A 19,288-nucleotide genomic window follows, 5' to 3' on the forward strand; every position below is an offset into this window, starting at 1 on the left:
TGCTGTATGCTTATTTGGTATTAAAAATCAGGTAAAATCCTTACAGGAAATCGGAGTCTGCCTTGATCGAGCTGAGCCGTTTGATCGGAGTGACGGCGTCTATTTTCATGACGCGTCGGAGATCGGGGTACGAGTCCACGCGCGACTTGAAGTAGTACTCCTTGCCTTTCGATTCGGGCATGTCAATCTGAAATATTTTGTGAGGTTAGTATAATATTGATATGAATAGAACAAAGTGAGAGATTATTTTACATTTTAAATTTTTTGAAAAAGGAAATTTGCCGTTAATAAAGACATCATTACACTTTGTCATGCATTTCAGAGTTCGCTTGGACCGATTCCAGTGACTTAATTTTTTTTAAGTATATTACCCCAAAATAAAAAAACATGCCCAATACATGGTTTAATAGTTAGTGACGTTTAATCTAAGCGACGGACTTATTCCATTTTTTTTTCACCTTAGATGCATGAAACTAAATTCGATTTTGTTAGTAAATTCCTAGTAATATTGTCTCAAAAATTAGAATTTTAATAATGCATTAATAGCGTTCCGTGGCGTTGAGGTCAGTGTAGTTGGCCACCAGCTCGGCGCGCACGCGTAAGGTAGCGGTGACGGCTAGCGGCGCCGTCACTGCTTACAGCGTGGCTGACGCTTGGGTCCTCATGCGGACCGTGTTTGTTAGCCGATAGAATTGACCCTTCTCTTTCACACTCTTATGTTCGTAGCAAGAGATAAGGATAGCAATACAAGTACCGTGGCGCTGAGGTCGGTGTAGTCGGCCTGCAGCTCGGCGCGCGCGCGCACGGTGGCGGCCACGGCGCCGGCCAGCTGCGCCGACACCGCGTACAGGCTGGCGGACGACTCCGTCTTCATGCGGACCGTCAGCGGGGCGCCTTGGCCTTTCGGGACCAATGTTAGTGACAACTGGAAGACGAAACAAAGTAACTAGTAGTAATATCTCTCTCTCTAAATTCAAAAATTTATTCTGTAAGTAGGCCTCAAGGGCTATTTTACAAGTCAATACAACATTTAGAGTAACATCATATAGTGACATGAAAAATACATAACACTATGTTCACGCGAAACGGAACGGTTAACATGATTACCGGACGAGTAGAGCTACGTCACGGACCAAGTGTCAAATAACTCCACATCATCGTATATCTGTCAATACCTACTCATATCTCTACAACGGAACTTTGCGTGTCATACACATTTTGTATTTTTTTATAATTTTAATTAAATACCTATCTACAAGTTTAAACTACGACTTCTTATTGTTTGTCCTTTCGTGGACACACTATTTATAAAATATAACACCGAATATCTGGGTAAACATTACATTATAATAATCTTAAAATCAATTCGTTTTGCATCGCAAAATTACAGAAAGAATGGCTTTAAAATGTGTAAATGTGTAAATGAACTAACTACGGAGCGGGATATAGACGTTTTTAATAGCAACATCACAACTATAAGACGGATTCTAACAGACAAATTATTTAAGTGAGCGAGTCGTATGCGATAGCATATTACTGTACCGATTTACTAAGAATTTATGTATTAATTTACTGAGAAGTTTTGTTTTCACTGTTCAGTATATAATACGTATTCATATTTAGAATATTAGTGTTAACACGTTCTAAGAAATTTAGTGCTAACCAACAATTATTTGTTAACCTGTTCCTACCGGTGGGAACCTATAATTGTCTTTTTGTTATTTACATATATAACTATTGTGGAATTAATAGCTGTTGGCTCTCCGAGTAATAAATAAATACTTGAACCCGATTACGGATTTATTTAGAAAAAAGTCTTTTTAAAAATCGGTTGAATAATGTAATCTATCAGCCGAACCATAAAGATTACCAATTACCAATCTGTGTAATACTGTCCTATGATATTTATATAATAACAGATAATTCACAACCAAATCCACTGAACTTTGACGATGGGACCTTTAAATTAGAAATAAAATGTCGTAGAATTCCACTGAAATGATTGGTGTAAATTAAGCTCCAAGGCGACAACAGTTGGCAGTTGGGTTTCATAAGTTTACATAAAGTAGTATGACATAGAAACAAAGAAAAAAAAACATAAATAAGAAGTGGATACTTGTATAGCTTTAAAAGAAAATGTAAAATTAAGTGTCAGGAATAAAGGCTATTTCAATTCATTTAAATTCAAAGGTAGTATGAAATACAATGACGTGACGGACCATACCGTAATATTATAATCGCACACATAGTCCGTTAAAATCATTATGCTTTACCGTATTCTAATAAAATGTGGATTAAACTCGCGATAGAAAAACAAAAACATGTGAGGCAACATGGGAAAATCAAATAGATCAACTCATCCTCTTCCATTTTCTCACTCTAATGACCTTCAGGCTCATTTTTGAAATATAAAAAAACCAAGTTACCTCGAGTGACTCTCGGTTGAGGACTTGTCCAGAAATGCCGTATTCCGTGGTGTCCGTGACGAACGACCCGGTGACAATCTCGTTGTCCACTTCGCCTATTAGTTTCATGGTTCTGTGAAGAAAAAAATACTCTAAGGCATTTTAACCTTATTTTTTTGGGTGCCGTACCCAAAGAGTAAAACAGGACCCTATTACTAAGACTCCTCTGTCCGTCTGTCACCAGGCTGTATCTTATAAACCGTACCGTACCGTTGCCGCTATAACAGCAAATACTAAAAAGTATCTACGGAACCCTCGGCGGGCGAGTTCGACTCGCACATGTCCGGTTTTTGTATGTCTTCGGTGGTCTTAAATTGTGGGAATGGGTTAAATTCAGCGCCAGTCGACAAAGAATCAGTTTAGAAAAAAAAATGCAAAAAGATTTAATAATTCGGTCAGGTTGATGTAATAACACTTATCAAACACATACTAGTCTATCGATGGGTGGTCGGAGAGTACTCGTAGCCGAAATCGCTAAACTTTTCACCTTTTTGTATGGGGAAAGTTATTTTCCAAAATGGGAACTACCTTTTTTATTGTAACAAATTTCAGATATTTTCGGAGTAATTTAGGAACAGAAGAGACCTATATAGTAGGCCGCTATTCTGTCTAGAAGTCTTCTAGAAATCGATTTTCGCTCATGTAATCTCGGATATGAGTGAATATGGTATCAATGCATTAAGTTTGATGTCCTGAACACTCATATGAGAGATGACAAGCGCGAAAATGGGTTTTACTTTTTTCTTTTAAAAATAAATTCATGTCCTAAATTTCCAATAAAATGTGTACAAACATTTTACGTGACAGTTAACTCATATAAAAATGAACTGTCATAGAGACTATCATTCGACGCGAGAGGTATACATGGCGTACATACATGTTCATACATGTACAGGTTTTCACGTGGTGTACGTAACGCGATGCTGAGTAAAGCCGGTCGCTGGTCGGCTTGCAGCGAGTAGTGAGCTGCGTCGCAGTTCATTTCAGCGATACAAGGACGGGGGTAGTACAGAATACATGCCCAGCGGCCTGTGAAGCGCTCGGGCGATGAGTCAGTCAGATGGCTTTAGCGTTGTCCCAATTTAGTATGTTGAGATAAAAAGAGATTTGTCGACAATATATCATACTCACTGGTAGTTTTCATGTGGTGTACTTAAAGCGACACTAAGCGATGTCGGACTGTGGTCGACGCGCAGCGAGTTAATTTCGGCGTTCAGCAGGCGCTTGTCGTTCTCTAGTCGATATACGTACCTAATAGCGATACAAGGACGGGGGTAGTACAGAATACATGCCCAGCGGCCAGTGTCGCGCTCGGGCGATGAGTGTCAGTCAGATGGCTTTAGCGTTGTCCCAATTTAGTATGTTGAGATAAAAAGATATTTGTCGACAATATATCACACTCACTGGTAGTTTTCATATGGTGTGCTTAAAGCGATGCTGAGCGAAGTCGGACGCTGGTCGGCGCGCAGCGAGTACATTTCGGCGTTTAGCATTCACTGATCGTTCTCTGGTCGATACAGTAGCGATACAAGGACGGGGTAGTACAGAATACACGCTGAGCGGCCAGTGAAGCGCTCGGGCGATGAGTGTCAGTCAGATGGCTTTAGCGTTGTCCCAATTTAGTATGTTGAGATAAAAAGAGATTTGTCGACAATATATCACGCTCACTGGTAGTTTTCATGTGGTGTGCTTAAAGCGACGCTGAGCGATGTCGGACTGTGGTCGACGCGCAGCGAGTTAATTTCGGCGTTCAGCAGGCGCTTGTCGTTATCTAGTCGATATACATACCTAATAGCGATACAAGGACGGGGGTAGTACAGAATACATGTCCAGCGGCCTGTGAAGCGCTCGAGCGATGAGTGTCAGTCAGATGGCTTTAGCGTTGTCCCAATTTAGTATGTTGAGATAAAAAGTGATTTGTCGACAATATATCACACTCACTGGTAGTTTTCATGTGGTGTGCTTAAAGCGACGCTGAGCGAAGACGGACGCTGGTCGGCGCGCAGCGAGTAGTGCGCCGTGTCGCAGTTGAGGTCGGCGTCGAGCAGGCGCGCGCCGCCCTCCAGCCGGTACAGCAGCGCCGCGTCGGCCGGCGGCAGCACGGAGTGCAGCGCCGAGCGGCCCGTGAAGCGCACGTAGCGCTCCGGCGACGGGTGCCAGATGGCTGTCGCGAAAAACTAAAAGCACACGATGGTAGTTTGTGTGATTGCTACATTATGGAAGGCATTAAAACACAAGTGTGAGTTTAAGAAATGAACGAAGTGAGTTTCTTAATAGAACCACACGAGTGTTTTAATTCCTACTTATTTATCACTTAAGGAGAGACTCATGGACGTTCTTTCAATTCTCACGTTGCACTAACTTGGTTTTTACATCATCTCAGAAGTCGGGGTTACAATATATTTTTTACAGCTTTAAGGCGTCTGGTAAACGTCGGAAGCGGAAATGGTCTGGCAATGTTGATTATCAATTTTTAAATTCAGCCATGAGGATTTAAGAAAAATTAGTGTTTTTTTTACCAACTTAGAACCTTGTACCTGACAAATGGCCGTCGGGCCAATATAGCAGGTATGCAGACATTAAAAGTAACTAACACTACATTATCCCATTACATTATTATTGACGACCGGTTTGGCCTAGTGGGTAGTGACCCTGCCTACGAAGCTGATGGTCCCGGGTTCAAATCTTGGTAAAGGCATTTATTCGTGTGATGAGCATGGATATTTGTTACTGAGTCATGGGTGTTTTCTATGTATTTAAGTATTTATATATTATATGTATCGTTGTCTAAGTACCCTCAACACAAGCCTTATTGAGCTTACTGTGGGACTTAGTCAATTTGTGTAATAATATCCTATAATATTTATTTATTTTTATTTATTATCTCATACATTTTATGCATGAGAAAATAAATAAGGTCTGGCGGCTCTGGGATCTTGCTACAAAATAACTTACGTAATTATTCTGCTCTCCCTGTTGTATCTGAATGCCACCGCCGACGGTATTCTCCGTATCAGCGAAGTCCTTCTTAAACTGCATCTGCACGAAGTAGTCTTCAAGATACTCTGATGTTAAGTTGAGACTGCCCGATGTCTCTATGAAGGGGTCGTCCAACTGTGGATGTTTAAAGATTGTTACAAAAACCGGCCAAGTGACACGGACTCGCGCACGAAGGTCGCAAAAACGGCATAAAAATCACGTTTGTTGTATGGGAGCCCCATTTAAATATTTATTTTAATTTGTTTTTAGTATTTGTTGTTATAGCGGCAACGGAAAAACATCGTCTGTGTGATTTTCAACTGTTAGACAGACTATCACGGTTCATGAGATAGAGTCTGGTGACAGACAGACGGACAGTGGAGTCTTAGTAATAGGGTGCCCTTTCCCCTTTTTTTTACCCTTTGGGTACGGAGCCCTAAAAAATAGAACAGTCTAAATTTTTTGGTGTTTGCACAAGACTTAAGCGCGCATAAGTTGCGCTTGTTGATTTAACTCCACCCGCTCTCTAATACAATTCTAATACCACGCACTCTAACTCCTTGACAATAGAGGCGTGTTCAGATATTTCTAAGCGCCTTGGCCTCTCCGATATATCTGATGGTGACTGTACTTGCGTAGGTTATATTGTATGCATCATGGGAAAAATTGTATAAAAAAGTTGCGGAGTTACTTAAATAAATGCTTACATTGGTACATACGTTTACGAGCCACGGAAGCAACCTACGTGATTTGAGCAAGTGAACACAGTAAAATGACGACGACAAGTGTACATAATACCCACCTCGAGCCGTCCGACGGCGTTAATGGTGCACTCCGGCATGGCAATAGCTACGGTCATCTTCCAGCATCGTCAAGGCGTATTCAGTCACAGTGTGACAATGCCGAGTGTACATAATACCCACCTCGAGCCGCCCGACCGCGTTGATGGTGCACTCCGGCATGGCGATGGCGGCGCTCATCTTCCACAGCGCGTCCTCCAGGCGCGCCGCCACGCGCGCCTCCAGCGCCCGCAGCTGGCGCAGCGGCGTGATGATGCCGAGCGACGCCACGTACGAGCGGTACGCGTTGTCCTCGCCGGACTCGTATTCGTAGTACATTTTTGAGGATATCTGAAATCACGGCAGAATGTTAAAGACCTGTAAATACGTTTTTGGCAAAAATTTAATTTTTGGTACAAGCTTTTATCGCTGACTGTACCTTTCTTTTCACAGGCAACTAATACTCATCGCGACAATTCTAAAAACCCCAAACCAGGGCTCGGAACCGGTTTATTTTTAAATCCCAAAATAGCCCAATATTTTTAATTATTTTATACTCTTTACGTAGGACTGGATCATGTGTTTAGGCAACAACTTCGCATTATTAGATAGTCCCATTAAAAATGAAATAATAAACAAAAGAACGAAAAAAAACGTAATAATACCGGTATTTTTTGTATGAAGAATAAACCGGTTCCGAGCCTTGCCCCAAACACAATTAGGTTGCGTTTTTTTACCACAGAGTTCCTGTGGCCACCTCCTGTCTCCATCATCAGATAGGCTCGATGGTACCATAATATTGCATTGTCACCCGATTTACATATGTATGAAAATTTTCAGCTTCATTAGAAACCGGGAAGTGGGTCAAATCTAACTTGCAAGATTTGATTACAGACAACGGGACAGGTGAAACTAAATAAAAGCTTGTAAATGCCGCAGTAATAATCGCGGTGCCTAAACGAACCGACGAAAAAACATTCGAAAGTAGAAGAGGGAATATATTGGAACACCTGCATAATTCATCAAGACCATTATAGAAGGGCAAGTCGAAGGATACAGGAAGAGACGGAAGCCAAGAAGGGAATAACTAGATCAAGTGAAGGAGAAAGTGACCGTCGTGCCGTATCAGGCTGTCAAGGAAAGAAATACGTGGAGTTTGCTTCACCGACAAAAGCGCAGCTCTTAAGTTTCTGATGATGAGTAAAAACCCAAGGCCTCCTGTCCTCAAGGCCAGAGAGAAACGGTGTTTTAAGCATTTGAGGATGACACTATAACTCCTGGGCCACCCCCACCCAAGCACAGCGGTGCTCACCCTAGTGTGATATTTCATAAGATTTCGAGATTAAATTATAATTATTTACTGTTGAGATATGTTAAACTAATGGCATTCAGTGAGTAGTGATAACAAATGTGATTATGTTTACCCAAATATTTGTTAATTAGTCTGTCGGTACTCGCGAAAATGACCCTTCCTTCGTACCCGCCAATTCTAATCATGAGAAAGTATAAATATAACGTACCATGGGGTGGAAGATTCATTCTCGCTATGGCGCTTGAACCAGTAACATTTAGTACGAAGGCTACTGTTAGTTAAGTTAACATTGTTGAAGAGTGTTGAAGTAAGAACATGGAGTAAAATAAAAGTAATTGTTTGTACCAAGGACTTTGATTCATCACACTAGTTAGGCAAGTACGACCGGTTATGACGACCGGTCTGGCCTAGTGGGTAGTGACCCTGCTTACGAAGCTGATGGTCCCGGGTTCAAATCCTGGTAAGGGCATGTATTCGTGTGATGAGCATGGATATTTGTTCCTGAGTCATGGGTGTTTTGTATGTATTTAAGTATTTATAAATATTTATATATTATATATATCGTTGTCTAAGTACCCTCAACACAAGCCTTATTGAGCTTACTGTGGGACTTAGTCAATTTGTGTAATAATGTCCTATAATATTTATTTATTTATTTATTTATTTATTATTTATTTATTTAAGTACGTGAAATGTTCGAGCTGCGGGGAAAGGCGGTGATTTCAAAGTCCTGTTCAACTGTTAAGCAAAAAATGTTTAAATTTTTACAATGTTAAATTATAAAAATGTTATGTTAAATTTACCCGGCCTCGATAGTCCCGAAAAGAACAGTGAACGTAAAATCGCAGTAAACAATGCAACAAACGTGTGAAGGTGCATTGCACCGAACATGAAATCTTAAAATTGTCACATGACTTGGCTACTCTGTTTCATTTAACCTTTTGACCGCCAAAGACGTCATATGGCGTGCGCGGCTGCAGCCCAATGTCAACCTTCATGCGTACCGACAAGGTTCACGATTACGCGCCGCGTACGATAGGCGTGGCGTTCAAAAGGTGTCGTCAAGCTCACCATACTTATTAACCTCTCGAATGAGCTAATGCTTTTACGGATACTGGAAAGCGATATGTAAATGTACTACATACCTATACGAGGCCTGGATGTTAGTGAGATGACGATATGAGTTGTGCTGGTGTCCGACTTTATTATCACATGATTATCCACCTGGTTTCTTGAGCTTAATAGTCGCCTCCAAACCTCCCCTTATAGCGACCCCATTCCTCACACAAAGTTTACCTTAAGTTCATATTAGCCTCACTGGATCACTGTTCACTCTGAGTACTGATAACGTTGGTCACAATATACCAGAGACACATCATTATTCTAATAACACCATAAGAACGTTCTTGACTTGATCTAAAAGCAAATATCACTGCCGCGTCGATTTGTTCGCACACAACCTCCTTTTTCCTACTGTCGTTCTCATCTACCCTCTCAACTTCCCTCAAAAAATCCCAATAACCTAGAAGCGGTTACTTAAATTAAACGTGACTACTAGCGCCATCTACTCCATGACGTTGGCAAATATTAGCTGGTTCGCAATACGTTCGCGACAAAAGGTTAAAAAATTCAATTTTCTTTTGCTGCTCTGCCTTATAAGGAAAGTATACATGAAAATTGTCAACATACCTCGTGCCAATAAGTGCCGTTAGACAACAAGGCCAAGCACGTAATGTTGAACCTCTCTCCGATGGTGATGTCCACGGTGTATACTGATTTCAGCTCTCGCACGGCCGGGAACGGAGTCACCAGGTTCAGCGTGTTCGTCATTTCAGACAAACCCTAAAATATGTATAAATTTGTTACATGGATAGCAGCTAAAACTATATAAGTAATACATCTATTCATAAACATGCAATGAAAAAAAAATGAGTACGAGTACATTACGATACAAGTGCGAAAAATAGGAAATTCGAAACGAGTGGCGATAAATTAAAACACGACCGAAGGGAGTTTAAATCGACACGAGTTGCGAATAACCTATTCACACGTGTATCGTACAACGTTTTACAGTACATATGGCTCTTTAAAGTTTCGACATATGCACGGAAAGTGCTCATTACCGCACGCGTGCGGGAAAGTAGCACCATATGTATTGTAAAAGCACTATACACATCTCGGCGAGAAAGGGGGTTGTCGTCTGCGTATCCCTATCAGTCTACATCTACTTAGCCTGCAAGCCTTCGTTTCCCGGCCTCTATAGTAATGTACTATTAACCACGTCTAAATTAAAAAAAAGGTTCTCAATTCGGTTGAATCTTCTTTCAATGTGCGTTACCTCGGAACTTCGTAATTTTTCGACAGATTTGGAAAAGATTTGTTTATTCGCAAAAACTGGATTCAATTTAGTTAAGTCTAGTCCGTGATGGAATCAATAATGAATTGAGAGAACTATGTACACATAATGGAGCGATTTTTGTATTTACATGAACTAATCACGGCTGTTGCATCCAAAAAGTGCCATTTGGTACGAATAGAGTAGAATTCATGACGAAAACAATAAGATACCTGAACTATTTTATGAAGTTTTTATAAGATTTTTTTATTAAAATAAACTTACCACCAAGACGAATGTGTCAGTAAGGACGATCGCAGGTTTGTCAGGCAGATGCAGCGTCGCATTCAGTTCCAATATGTCCTCCTCGTCCATGCCAACATACTAGAACAAAACGATTGTTACTCGACTCAAATATAGGTGATTGTAATCTTATGTAGGACTCACTGAAGTTCCAAGACTCTAAAACTGTTTTGACAGTTTAAGAGCTGTCTATAATCAAAGAGAATTTGAAATAGAGGTGGATTGTCAAAGAACTTTGTAGCCACGGTAAATTTACTGCCATCTTTCGACACACGATAAAAACTTTTAGAACTCCATTTTACTTTGATCTTTATTCTTTCAATATGTGTCAAATTTGTTTAGTATCAAAAAGTGACGCCATTTTATCGGGCAAAACCTGAAGGTTATGGCGCCTTCGCTCGAAACGATGCCGCCATACCTTTGGCCTTTGATCTATTAGATGGCGCCACTTTTTGTTATTTAACAAATTTAAGACATATCAGTAAAAGAATAAGGGTCAAAGTCAAATGGTGTTCTAAAAGCTTTAATCATGTGTCGAAAGATGGCTGTAAATTTACTGTAGCTACAAAGCTTTCTTTGACAATCCACCGCTATTTCGAATTCTCTTTGCCATTAGTAAGGTAGTTCCGATATATATTTTTTCTAGTCCCGTACTTTAAAACCCTACCTTATAGTTGTCAAGACAAGTCTTTAGTCTATTCCCCAAAAACGCATTTTTGCATACACGCAGTATCTTTTTGGCACTTTTCGATACTTCGTGTAATGACCACTTAAAGAATATTGTATGAAATACATTGTTGCCAGCCTTATTTTAAATGTCATCTCTGACAAATAAGTGAACCATAGACAAGTTTATTAATTTCATTCATTCATTTTCCCGCCCGTACCCTAAATTCTTTGTTACTTCTGAATGAGGTTATTGTGGTTGTCGAATAAAAACTTAACTTTTTTGTTAAATAACAGTATGTCTTTCAAGTAGAAATGGATGAAGACGAAAACTTAGTGTCTACGCCAGAAGAAATATCAGTGATGGCCCAAGATGTCACTAAAAATTTTCTGCCTTCAGAATCGCGATAGATGAAATAAAAAATATTTGTTAAATTTACAGTTTTATTTCAAAGTGCTTGGTCGTAGAAAAAGTATTATATGCATCGTTGTTTAACTGAGTCAAAAAATACTCGTGGCGTCTTTATTAACAATATTCGGCTTCGCCAAATTGTTACTCACGCCACTCGCCTTTTTTGACCTCTCTTAAACAACGGTTGCATAAAATACTATAATAAAGTACATTTCAAGAATGATACCATATCGTAATCCATTTACTTACCTTCATAATATGCGCGTGGAAGGTCACAGTAGGGTAGTACAGCGTGTCCAAGGTGACTTTAGCCGTGGTATCGAAGTTCTCAATGATGACGTCATCGCGGGGCGGTCTCGTGGGATGGAAACGTTCTCTCAGTACGTCTATGATGCCTTGACCGTCGTCTAGGAATAGAACTGCTATGCCGAACTGAAAATAAATAATTCCTGTCAAAAGCATCCTTTAACCTGTACTCTGTGTCATTCCAGATCTAGAGCAGAGCCCAACTGGGGTAGACCTCCACCTTACAGAAAACCGCAGCCAAATAACACTTGACCCTACTCATAGTGTTGTGTTCCTGCCGGTGAGTAAGTCTTCCAGAGCTCAGTGGGTGCGGAGTGTTAGGGTCGGCAACGCACATGTAACTCCTCTGTAGTTGCAGGCGTACATAGGCTACGGATACTGCTTACCGTCAGGCGGGCCGTATGCTTGTTTGCCACCGACGTAGTATAAAAAAACTCTGTATCTTTAGGTAAACAAACAATTAGTAAATTTTCGGGTAGTTATAACATTTATTGGTTAACCAACCAAATACAAAACCGCCTGGATCTGTCACTGAACGACATGACTTTAACCTACTTACATCATTTAATCATGTAATGTTTACATCTACCCTCAACTGGCTTAAGGAGCCATTTGAGGGTAGATTTTGTTTACTTTTATTTAAATACCTAAAGATACAGAGTATAACAAGATAGAAGAACCCGATAGTTTGAGGGAGTTAAAGGAAACTATGGGAGATAATTTTACGAAGGTATTGAGGAAAGCACTGATGCAATTTACAAAGATGTCAAGTAAAACGCTTAGGTACCTTATGTGTGGACAATCGTATAGACAGTTCCAAGTCCAGTCCATCTCCATATATGTTCTTCAGCACCAGCCCGTTCTCTTCGAACCCTTCTAGCGGAGTGTACAGCTTGTACACGTACACGAAGGTGACGGGCGAGCGGTAGTGCCAGATGCCCGTGAAGCCGAAGTCCATGGAGGCCCAGCCTACTCGGAAGTCCACCTTATGGGGAACAAGATAGAGTTTATAAGTTATCGTCACGCATTAGGATAAGGAATTTTCCCGATATTGTTTAATGGGATTGGCAATTGTCAAGGTTTTGATAGATGGCGCCAGTGCAAAAAGAAGAAAATTTTCGTAGGATTGACAGGTAAAACATATTCTGGCGATATCTGTAAAACAAGATTGCGCTGAAATCACACCAGTCAGTACACAAACACTTACAGCTAGCGACCGGAGCGAACGGCAGTGGGAAACATGACGTTTGGCGACTGATGCTAACCGAGAAATTTGTATTTGTCCCATTTATGGAATACATTATCTATACCGTATTCTTGAGGACCTATTGGCTACGTGCTAAGTGCACAGTGGGGGTAAGTAGTCATCAGCCTTCAGCCAAGAATAGCGTCTTTAACATTTCGTACAAGTTATATGGCTCGAAATGAAACTTTCATTTACGATTACTCCTGAAATATTAATTGAAATTGTATGGTGTAAGTGACCATTGTAATCTATATGAAATGCTTAATATAACTAACGTATTTAATTTGACGGTTGTTCATACTGTATTTTGTGTAAATAGCTTTGCAAATGCTACATATATTGTGATCTTTTTTTAGAAGTTGGGAATGGGTATAATAAGTTATCTTCAATAGATAGACATTCAACATCGCGGACTTTTTTGTAGACCCATGAATGAGAAACAACCCCACCATACATTGTGTTGTTATAGCTCAAACGGATTAGGCAGCGTTTTCGATTAAAGCTCCTAGCCAGCGTGATTTTTTCCGACAACAACGCTATATTTCAAACAATTTACACAAAACCTTGACAAGTTATATACCTAAACCTTCCTCAGGAATCACTCTATTGATAGATGAAAGTCGTATGAAAATCGGTTCAGTAGTTTTTAGTTTTGGAGTAGTTTTATAAGACGTAGTGAATTGACGTCTTCCCCTAAATTTTCGGATGCTAGGTTCCGTGTCAGTCGTGCACATAGCGAACAGATCGTGTCATTCACGAGGACGCGAGCCTTGGTTCCTATTGTCATGCCATCAATGGTTAGATTTGTCAAATTCGCGCGTCATCATGAATGACACTTGTAACTTACTTCCTCTTTCCCCCGTTTTGCGGTGACCATGGCTCTGGTGAGGTACTGTATGGGGAGAGCGACATGTCCAAATACGTGGAAGTCTTGCGTAGAAATCAGCCTTAATAAAATTTCAAGACCTGTGGAATAGAAATTCAAACTTGAAATATCGAAGAAGAGGGTAGGTGGGCTTTAATAGATTGTGACGACATAAAAGTACCAAAAGTCTTAAAAGTAAAACATGTCCCCATGTGACCCGGGTATGTCCTTAAACTACGTCCACAAGAGAGGTATGGGCATTGTGAATATCATCTCGCTCTGTGTGGTAGGGCACAGCACAGCGGATGTCATTCCAGATCTAGAGCAGAGCCCAACTGGGGAAGTACCTCCACCTTACAGAAAATCGCAGCCAAATAACACTAGACTCTACTCATAGTGTTGTGTTCCTGCCGGTGAGTAAGGTTGCCAGAGCTCAACGAGGGTGGGAGGGGGTTAGGGTCGGCAACGCGCATGTAACTCCTCTGGAGTTGCAGGCGTACATAGGCTACGGATACTGCTTACCATCAGGCAGGCCGTATGCTTGTTTGCCACCGACGTAGTATAAAAAAAAAAAAAAACATGTAGTAGTTTATTATTATATATATACATATAATAATATTTTTCGAGACAATAGTTGTCGAGTCCATTGTAACAACCCCAACCACAATTAGTTTGCGTTGTTTTATCACAGAGTTCCCAAGGCCACCTCCTGTCTCCATCATCAGATCAGCTCCAATGTCATCATAATATTGCATTGTCATCCGATTTACATATGTACGCAAAATTACAGCTCAATCGGAAATCGATAAGTAGGTATAGCTTTCAAGATTTGACCCACACTAATTAACATACATAGATACTAACAGCGCTAATTAGATAAAAGCTTGTAATTAACGTAAAATGTGGTGGTGTTAGCGGCGACCACCATGTCTGTCGGCCTCCACGAAGCCAAATCTGGCTATGAGTATATGCGAGGCCTCAAACTTAGCTGGCTCGGTCACATTTACTACCAACATGAACGCTCGTATAAAACTAACCTGTGGTAGTGTTAGCCCTGACCACCATGGCTACAAGATGTCTGTCGGCCAACACGAAGCCAAATCTGGCTATGAGTATATGCGAGGCCCCAAACTTAGCTGGCTCGGTCATATTTACTGCTAGCATGAAGTGACGCGCGTACAAAACTAACCTGTGGTAGTGTTAGCCGTGACCACCATGGCTACAAGATGTCTGTCGGCCTCCACGAAGCCAAATCTGGCTATGAGTATATGCGAGGCCCCAAACTTAGCTGGCTCGGTCACATTTACCGCTAACATGAAGTGACGCGCGTACAAAACTAACCTGGGGTAGTGTTAGCCCTGACCACCATGGCTACAAGATGTCTGTCGGCCAACACGAAGCCAAATCTGGCTATGAGTATATGCGAGGCCCCAAACTTAGCTGGCTCGGTCATATTTACTGCTAGCATGAAGTGACGCGCGTACAAAACTAACCTGTGGTAGTGTTAGCCGTGACCACCATGGCTACAAGATGTCTGTCGGCCTCCACGAAGCCAAATCTGGCTATGAGTATATGCGAGGCCCCAAACTTAGCTGGCTCGGTCACATTTACCGCTAACATGAAGTGACGCGCGTACAAAACTAACCTGGGGTAGTGTTAGCCCTGACCACCATGGCTACAAGATGTCTGTCGGCCAACACGAAGCCAAATCTGGCTATGAGTATATGCGAGGCCCCAAACTTAGCTGGCTCGGTCACATTTACTGCTAACATGAACGCGCTACAAAACTAACCTGTGGTAGTGTTAGCCGTGACCACCATGGCTACAAGATGTCTGTCGGCCTCCACGAAGCCAAATCTGGCTGTGAGGATGTGAGAGGCCTCTGCCGCAGCTGGTTCTGTCACATTTACTACCAACATGCAATTTGTGATGCGCCGCATGTGACCTGAAAGAAATTAATGCAATTAGGGGGGTTAGTGAAATTTTGCAAATGCACTACAGCCGCAGGCTAGGGTGCATGAAAGACTCGAGTTTGCAATATTCTTAACCCCGAAGTGAATATAAGTACATTAACAATAAATCAACTAAAGCGAAAAAACCTAACATTTTTTATTAAAAAGCTTTAGTTGAATAAAGTGTATTACCATTAACGAAGATCTTTCGCTTCTTCTCTTCTAAATTCAATAAAGTGACGCCATTGATGTCTCTCTTGTGTCCCAATACGAGTTTTGTGTCTAAGAATCCGCTTCTGTATCCCTGTAAATGAAGATGACGTTGTTTATTATAAGTCTGACGAATGCTCGAGTCCAAAGTCTGGAGCATCGTCGCAAGGTTGCCAGTCTAACGATCTTTTACAGGATATATTTCGGAGAGTGTGCCGAGGAACTGCACTACCTTATTCCTCCGTCCTCATTTCACCATCGGCCTACCAGTCAATCGGCACTCCGGCATCGCTTCATGGTAGGTATTCCAAACGCACAAAGCGTTTTGTTTCAACATTCCTTATGCGAACTGCCAAGGAGTGGAAATGCCTTGCCCGAGTCTGTGTTTCCGCATGAGTACAATCTGGGTCTCTTCAAGGCAAGAGTATAGGCATCTCATAGGTAAGCGCGCTCCGCCGTAGACCGCATCATCACTTACCATCAGGTGAGATCGTGGTTGTGTCAAAAAGTGCTGGTGTCTAGGCTTCTCAGCAGAAACACCAAGTTAAGGATTTATTAAACCGTCATTCGACCAATCCTTAAGTTTGGTTACGAGACCCTGGTGGGTGGTGGACACTAACACAAAAAGAGGAAATAAAAGAAAGATCTTTCGTAAGATTCTGGGACTTATCAAGAGAGACAACGGCATGAGGGGGATACGAAAGAATGCCGAAATCCAGGAGTTGGTGGGCGGACCCAATATCATCGGCGAAACGAAATCCCACAGACTTCGCTGGTTTGGACACCTATTAAGAATGGGGAAGGATTGGGTTTCCTCCTTGGGGATTGCGTCCTTGGGAAAGCCGACTGCCGGCCGGGAGGTTGGCCCAGATACCGCTGGGGCGACAGAAGCGAATCTGCGTTCAGCTTCAAACCGATAATTGGCAGGAAACTTTTCGGAGGCCAATACCCTCTTTGTTAGTTAGTTAGTCGTTTATTATACGTCCAGGATTTCCACAAGCAAAAAAATTATAGATTAAAGGCCAGTTGAATGAATCACCATTAGCGGCAGTCCGTCAACGTCACAGCAGTGAACTATACAAAACTACTTCCTAGACAAAAAAAATTGCAAATGTTATAACAGTTCAATGGTTTAGTGCAACAGACCATAAATTGTTAGTTCCACATTCGATGCTCTCGTACTAGTTTTTAGATAAGGATGAGAAAAAGATATTTCTTAACCTTGCATGGGCCTCGGAGAGAATTTAGTGGCCTATTTATTGAGTTGATAGTGAGTACTTAGGGGAGAGGGCCAGGCCACGAACAAAACCACTAATGAGATGGACGGACCAGGTCAAAGCTGCAGTGGATGGGTTGACACACAAATGCCAGGAAGGCAGCCAACAGAGACGAATGGCGGCGTTTTGTGAAGCACCATCCGATGATGGCCCGGACCACTCTGTTAAGAGTAAAACGCCTAAGAAGAAGAGTGACTTACTTGGAAGGGAGTGATGAGGGTGACCGTGCCTGTGATGTTGTTCTCCTGCCGTCCGCGCTCCAGAAGCCACGACGAGTTTATCATCAGCATACCCTCTTCGTTGTACTGAAATTAAACAAATGTAGGTACGGTCAAGGTATTAAATATCGATACGGACAAAGTGCCAAAAATATGTACACACTACCTTAATGTATGGGCAATAAGGGCGTGTATACTTATTTTTGACACGTTTTCCGCGCCGATATTTATTACCTTGACTGTACAACAGATACAGTTTTGGCATCTTCTTTTAGTCTAGTATCATAAAGAGAAAGATATAGATGAGCTATACGCGTGCGCCCGTAAGGGACAGGACATACGCAATGCGACAAAATTAAAAACACGTTTTAACATTCCTGACAACATACCAAAAACAACCTATGTAATTTGGTCGGGTTATTTCTTACCCACCATAAAATATACAAAATTTACGGTGGGACATTAAAAAAAAGTGAGACTGTGACAAGGACAAACAATAGCGCTTTCTCTGCTACTCCTACTGAAAGTTCCATAAGTGCATCTCGTTCGGTCAGATGACCGAACGAGATACACTTAATGGAACTTTGGCCAGATGGCCCATGCCCCATTTAATAATTTAACTATATTATTATACCTCTATGATCAAAGGCTCTATGATAGATTAAAACGGTGTAGTATTATGAATTTGTGAAGACCTGGACTAAATGTAGACGCGTAAATGAATACAGAAATCGTTGATTTTTTACGTGGATTTGTGAATTATTGCTCTCTTCACATTTTTTGTACCATGGCAGGGTCGTCATGTCAGGCTAGGTCGTAATATATTAAGATGCCTTTATTTTAGCCATGTTAGGCGAAGGAGGTCACTTAGGCAACATATGTATAGTAGAATTCACTATGTATAGTTGGACAGACAGTCTTTTTTTTTTTTTTTAAACCACGACGGTGGCAAACAAGCATACGGCCCGCCTGATGGTAAGCAGGCACCGCAGCCTATGGACGCCTGCAACTCCAGAGGTGTTACATGCGCGTTGCCGACCCTTTAAAAACCTGTACACTCCTTTTTTGAAGAACCCCATACTGTAGACCCTCGGGAAAACCTCGGAAGGGAGCTCATTCCACAGCCGGAGCGTCCGCGGGAGGAAATTCCTCTTGAACCGCACAGTGCGCGACCATTTAGGTTCTAAGGTATGAGGGTGAACTCCCTGCCGACGGCGAGCGGTGCGGTGATAGAAAGTGGCCGTTGGCGTCATGTCAAACAATTCCTCAGAGCACAGCCCATTGTACAAGCGGTAGAACACACACAAGGAGGCAAAGTCTCTCCTTAGTCTAAACTATCTATAATTTTTTTGACTATTTTGACACGATCGGGTCGGGGATCGGGTATTTTTAGGTTCAACAACGGGCATATAACACATCTGGAGTTGCAGGCGTCCATAGGCTACGGTGACTGCTTACCATCAGGCGGGCTGTATTTTCTCTAAAATTGGTAACTTTATATGAATACCTGAAAACTTAGTAATGTATCCGCACTCTTTTTCCAAACCACTCTATGTTTAGCGATGGCTGCAGCCTTAGGCAACGTAGGTATAGTCGAGTTGACCACCGCATTCAACTCTCCGTAGAACTCGTTGGTTTTGAACAGGTAGTCGGCTAGGAGGCTGAACGCCAAGTAGTCCTCCATCCAGTTCATGCTGCCGTTCACGGCTTGCAGGTTGTCGTGGTAACGCCACCTGGTGACCAAAATTCAAAATTCAAATTTTTTTTCTGCAAGTAGGCCTCAAGGGCTCTTTTACAAGTCAATACAACATTTATAGTAACATCATATAGTGACATGAAAAAAAATACAACAGCCAATACCTGGGTAAACATTACATTATAATAATCTTAAAATAAATAATTACTACAATACAATAGAGATGTATAGTCTCTATGGTTAAAAACACATTAAATCTGGAGATGT

General features: G+C 41.6%; 1 protein-coding gene across 4 annotated transcripts in view; it reads right to left on the reverse strand.

Annotated features, from left to right (window-relative positions):
* Positions 1 to 19,288, reverse strand: part of LOC133516534 (uncharacterized) — an 80,217-nt gene that overhangs the window by 38,629 nt on the left and 22,300 nt on the right. For all 4 annotated transcript variants that reach the window (XM_061849524.1, XM_061849525.1, XM_061849526.1 and 1 more), the window contains 15 exons: positions 18,833 to 19,058; positions 17,308 to 17,412; positions 15,813 to 15,924; positions 15,461 to 15,613; positions 13,651 to 13,769; positions 12,345 to 12,542; positions 11,501 to 11,683; positions 10,156 to 10,254; positions 9,225 to 9,377; positions 6,368 to 6,574; positions 5,421 to 5,579; positions 4,407 to 4,642; positions 2,427 to 2,538; positions 755 to 925; positions 45 to 187 (listed from right to left, as the gene is read on the reverse strand). In XM_061849524.1, the coding sequence (XP_061705508.1) occupies positions 45 to 187; positions 755 to 925; positions 2,427 to 2,538; positions 4,407 to 4,642; positions 5,421 to 5,579; positions 6,368 to 6,574; positions 9,225 to 9,377; positions 10,156 to 10,254; positions 11,501 to 11,683; positions 12,345 to 12,542; positions 13,651 to 13,769; positions 15,461 to 15,613; positions 15,813 to 15,924; positions 17,308 to 17,412; positions 18,833 to 19,058 (2,376 nt within the window). The remainder of the gene's footprint in view (positions 1 to 44; positions 188 to 754; positions 926 to 2,426; positions 2,539 to 4,406; positions 4,643 to 5,420; positions 5,580 to 6,367; positions 6,575 to 9,224; positions 9,378 to 10,155; positions 10,255 to 11,500; positions 11,684 to 12,344; positions 12,543 to 13,650; positions 13,770 to 15,460; positions 15,614 to 15,812; positions 15,925 to 17,307; positions 17,413 to 18,832; positions 19,059 to 19,288) is intronic.

The sequence above is a fragment of the Cydia pomonella genome, chromosome 3 (assembly GCF_033807575.1).
Source record: "Cydia pomonella isolate Wapato2018A chromosome 3, ilCydPomo1, whole genome shotgun sequence".
Classification (NCBI taxonomy): domain Eukaryota; kingdom Metazoa; phylum Arthropoda; class Insecta; order Lepidoptera; family Tortricidae; genus Cydia; species Cydia pomonella.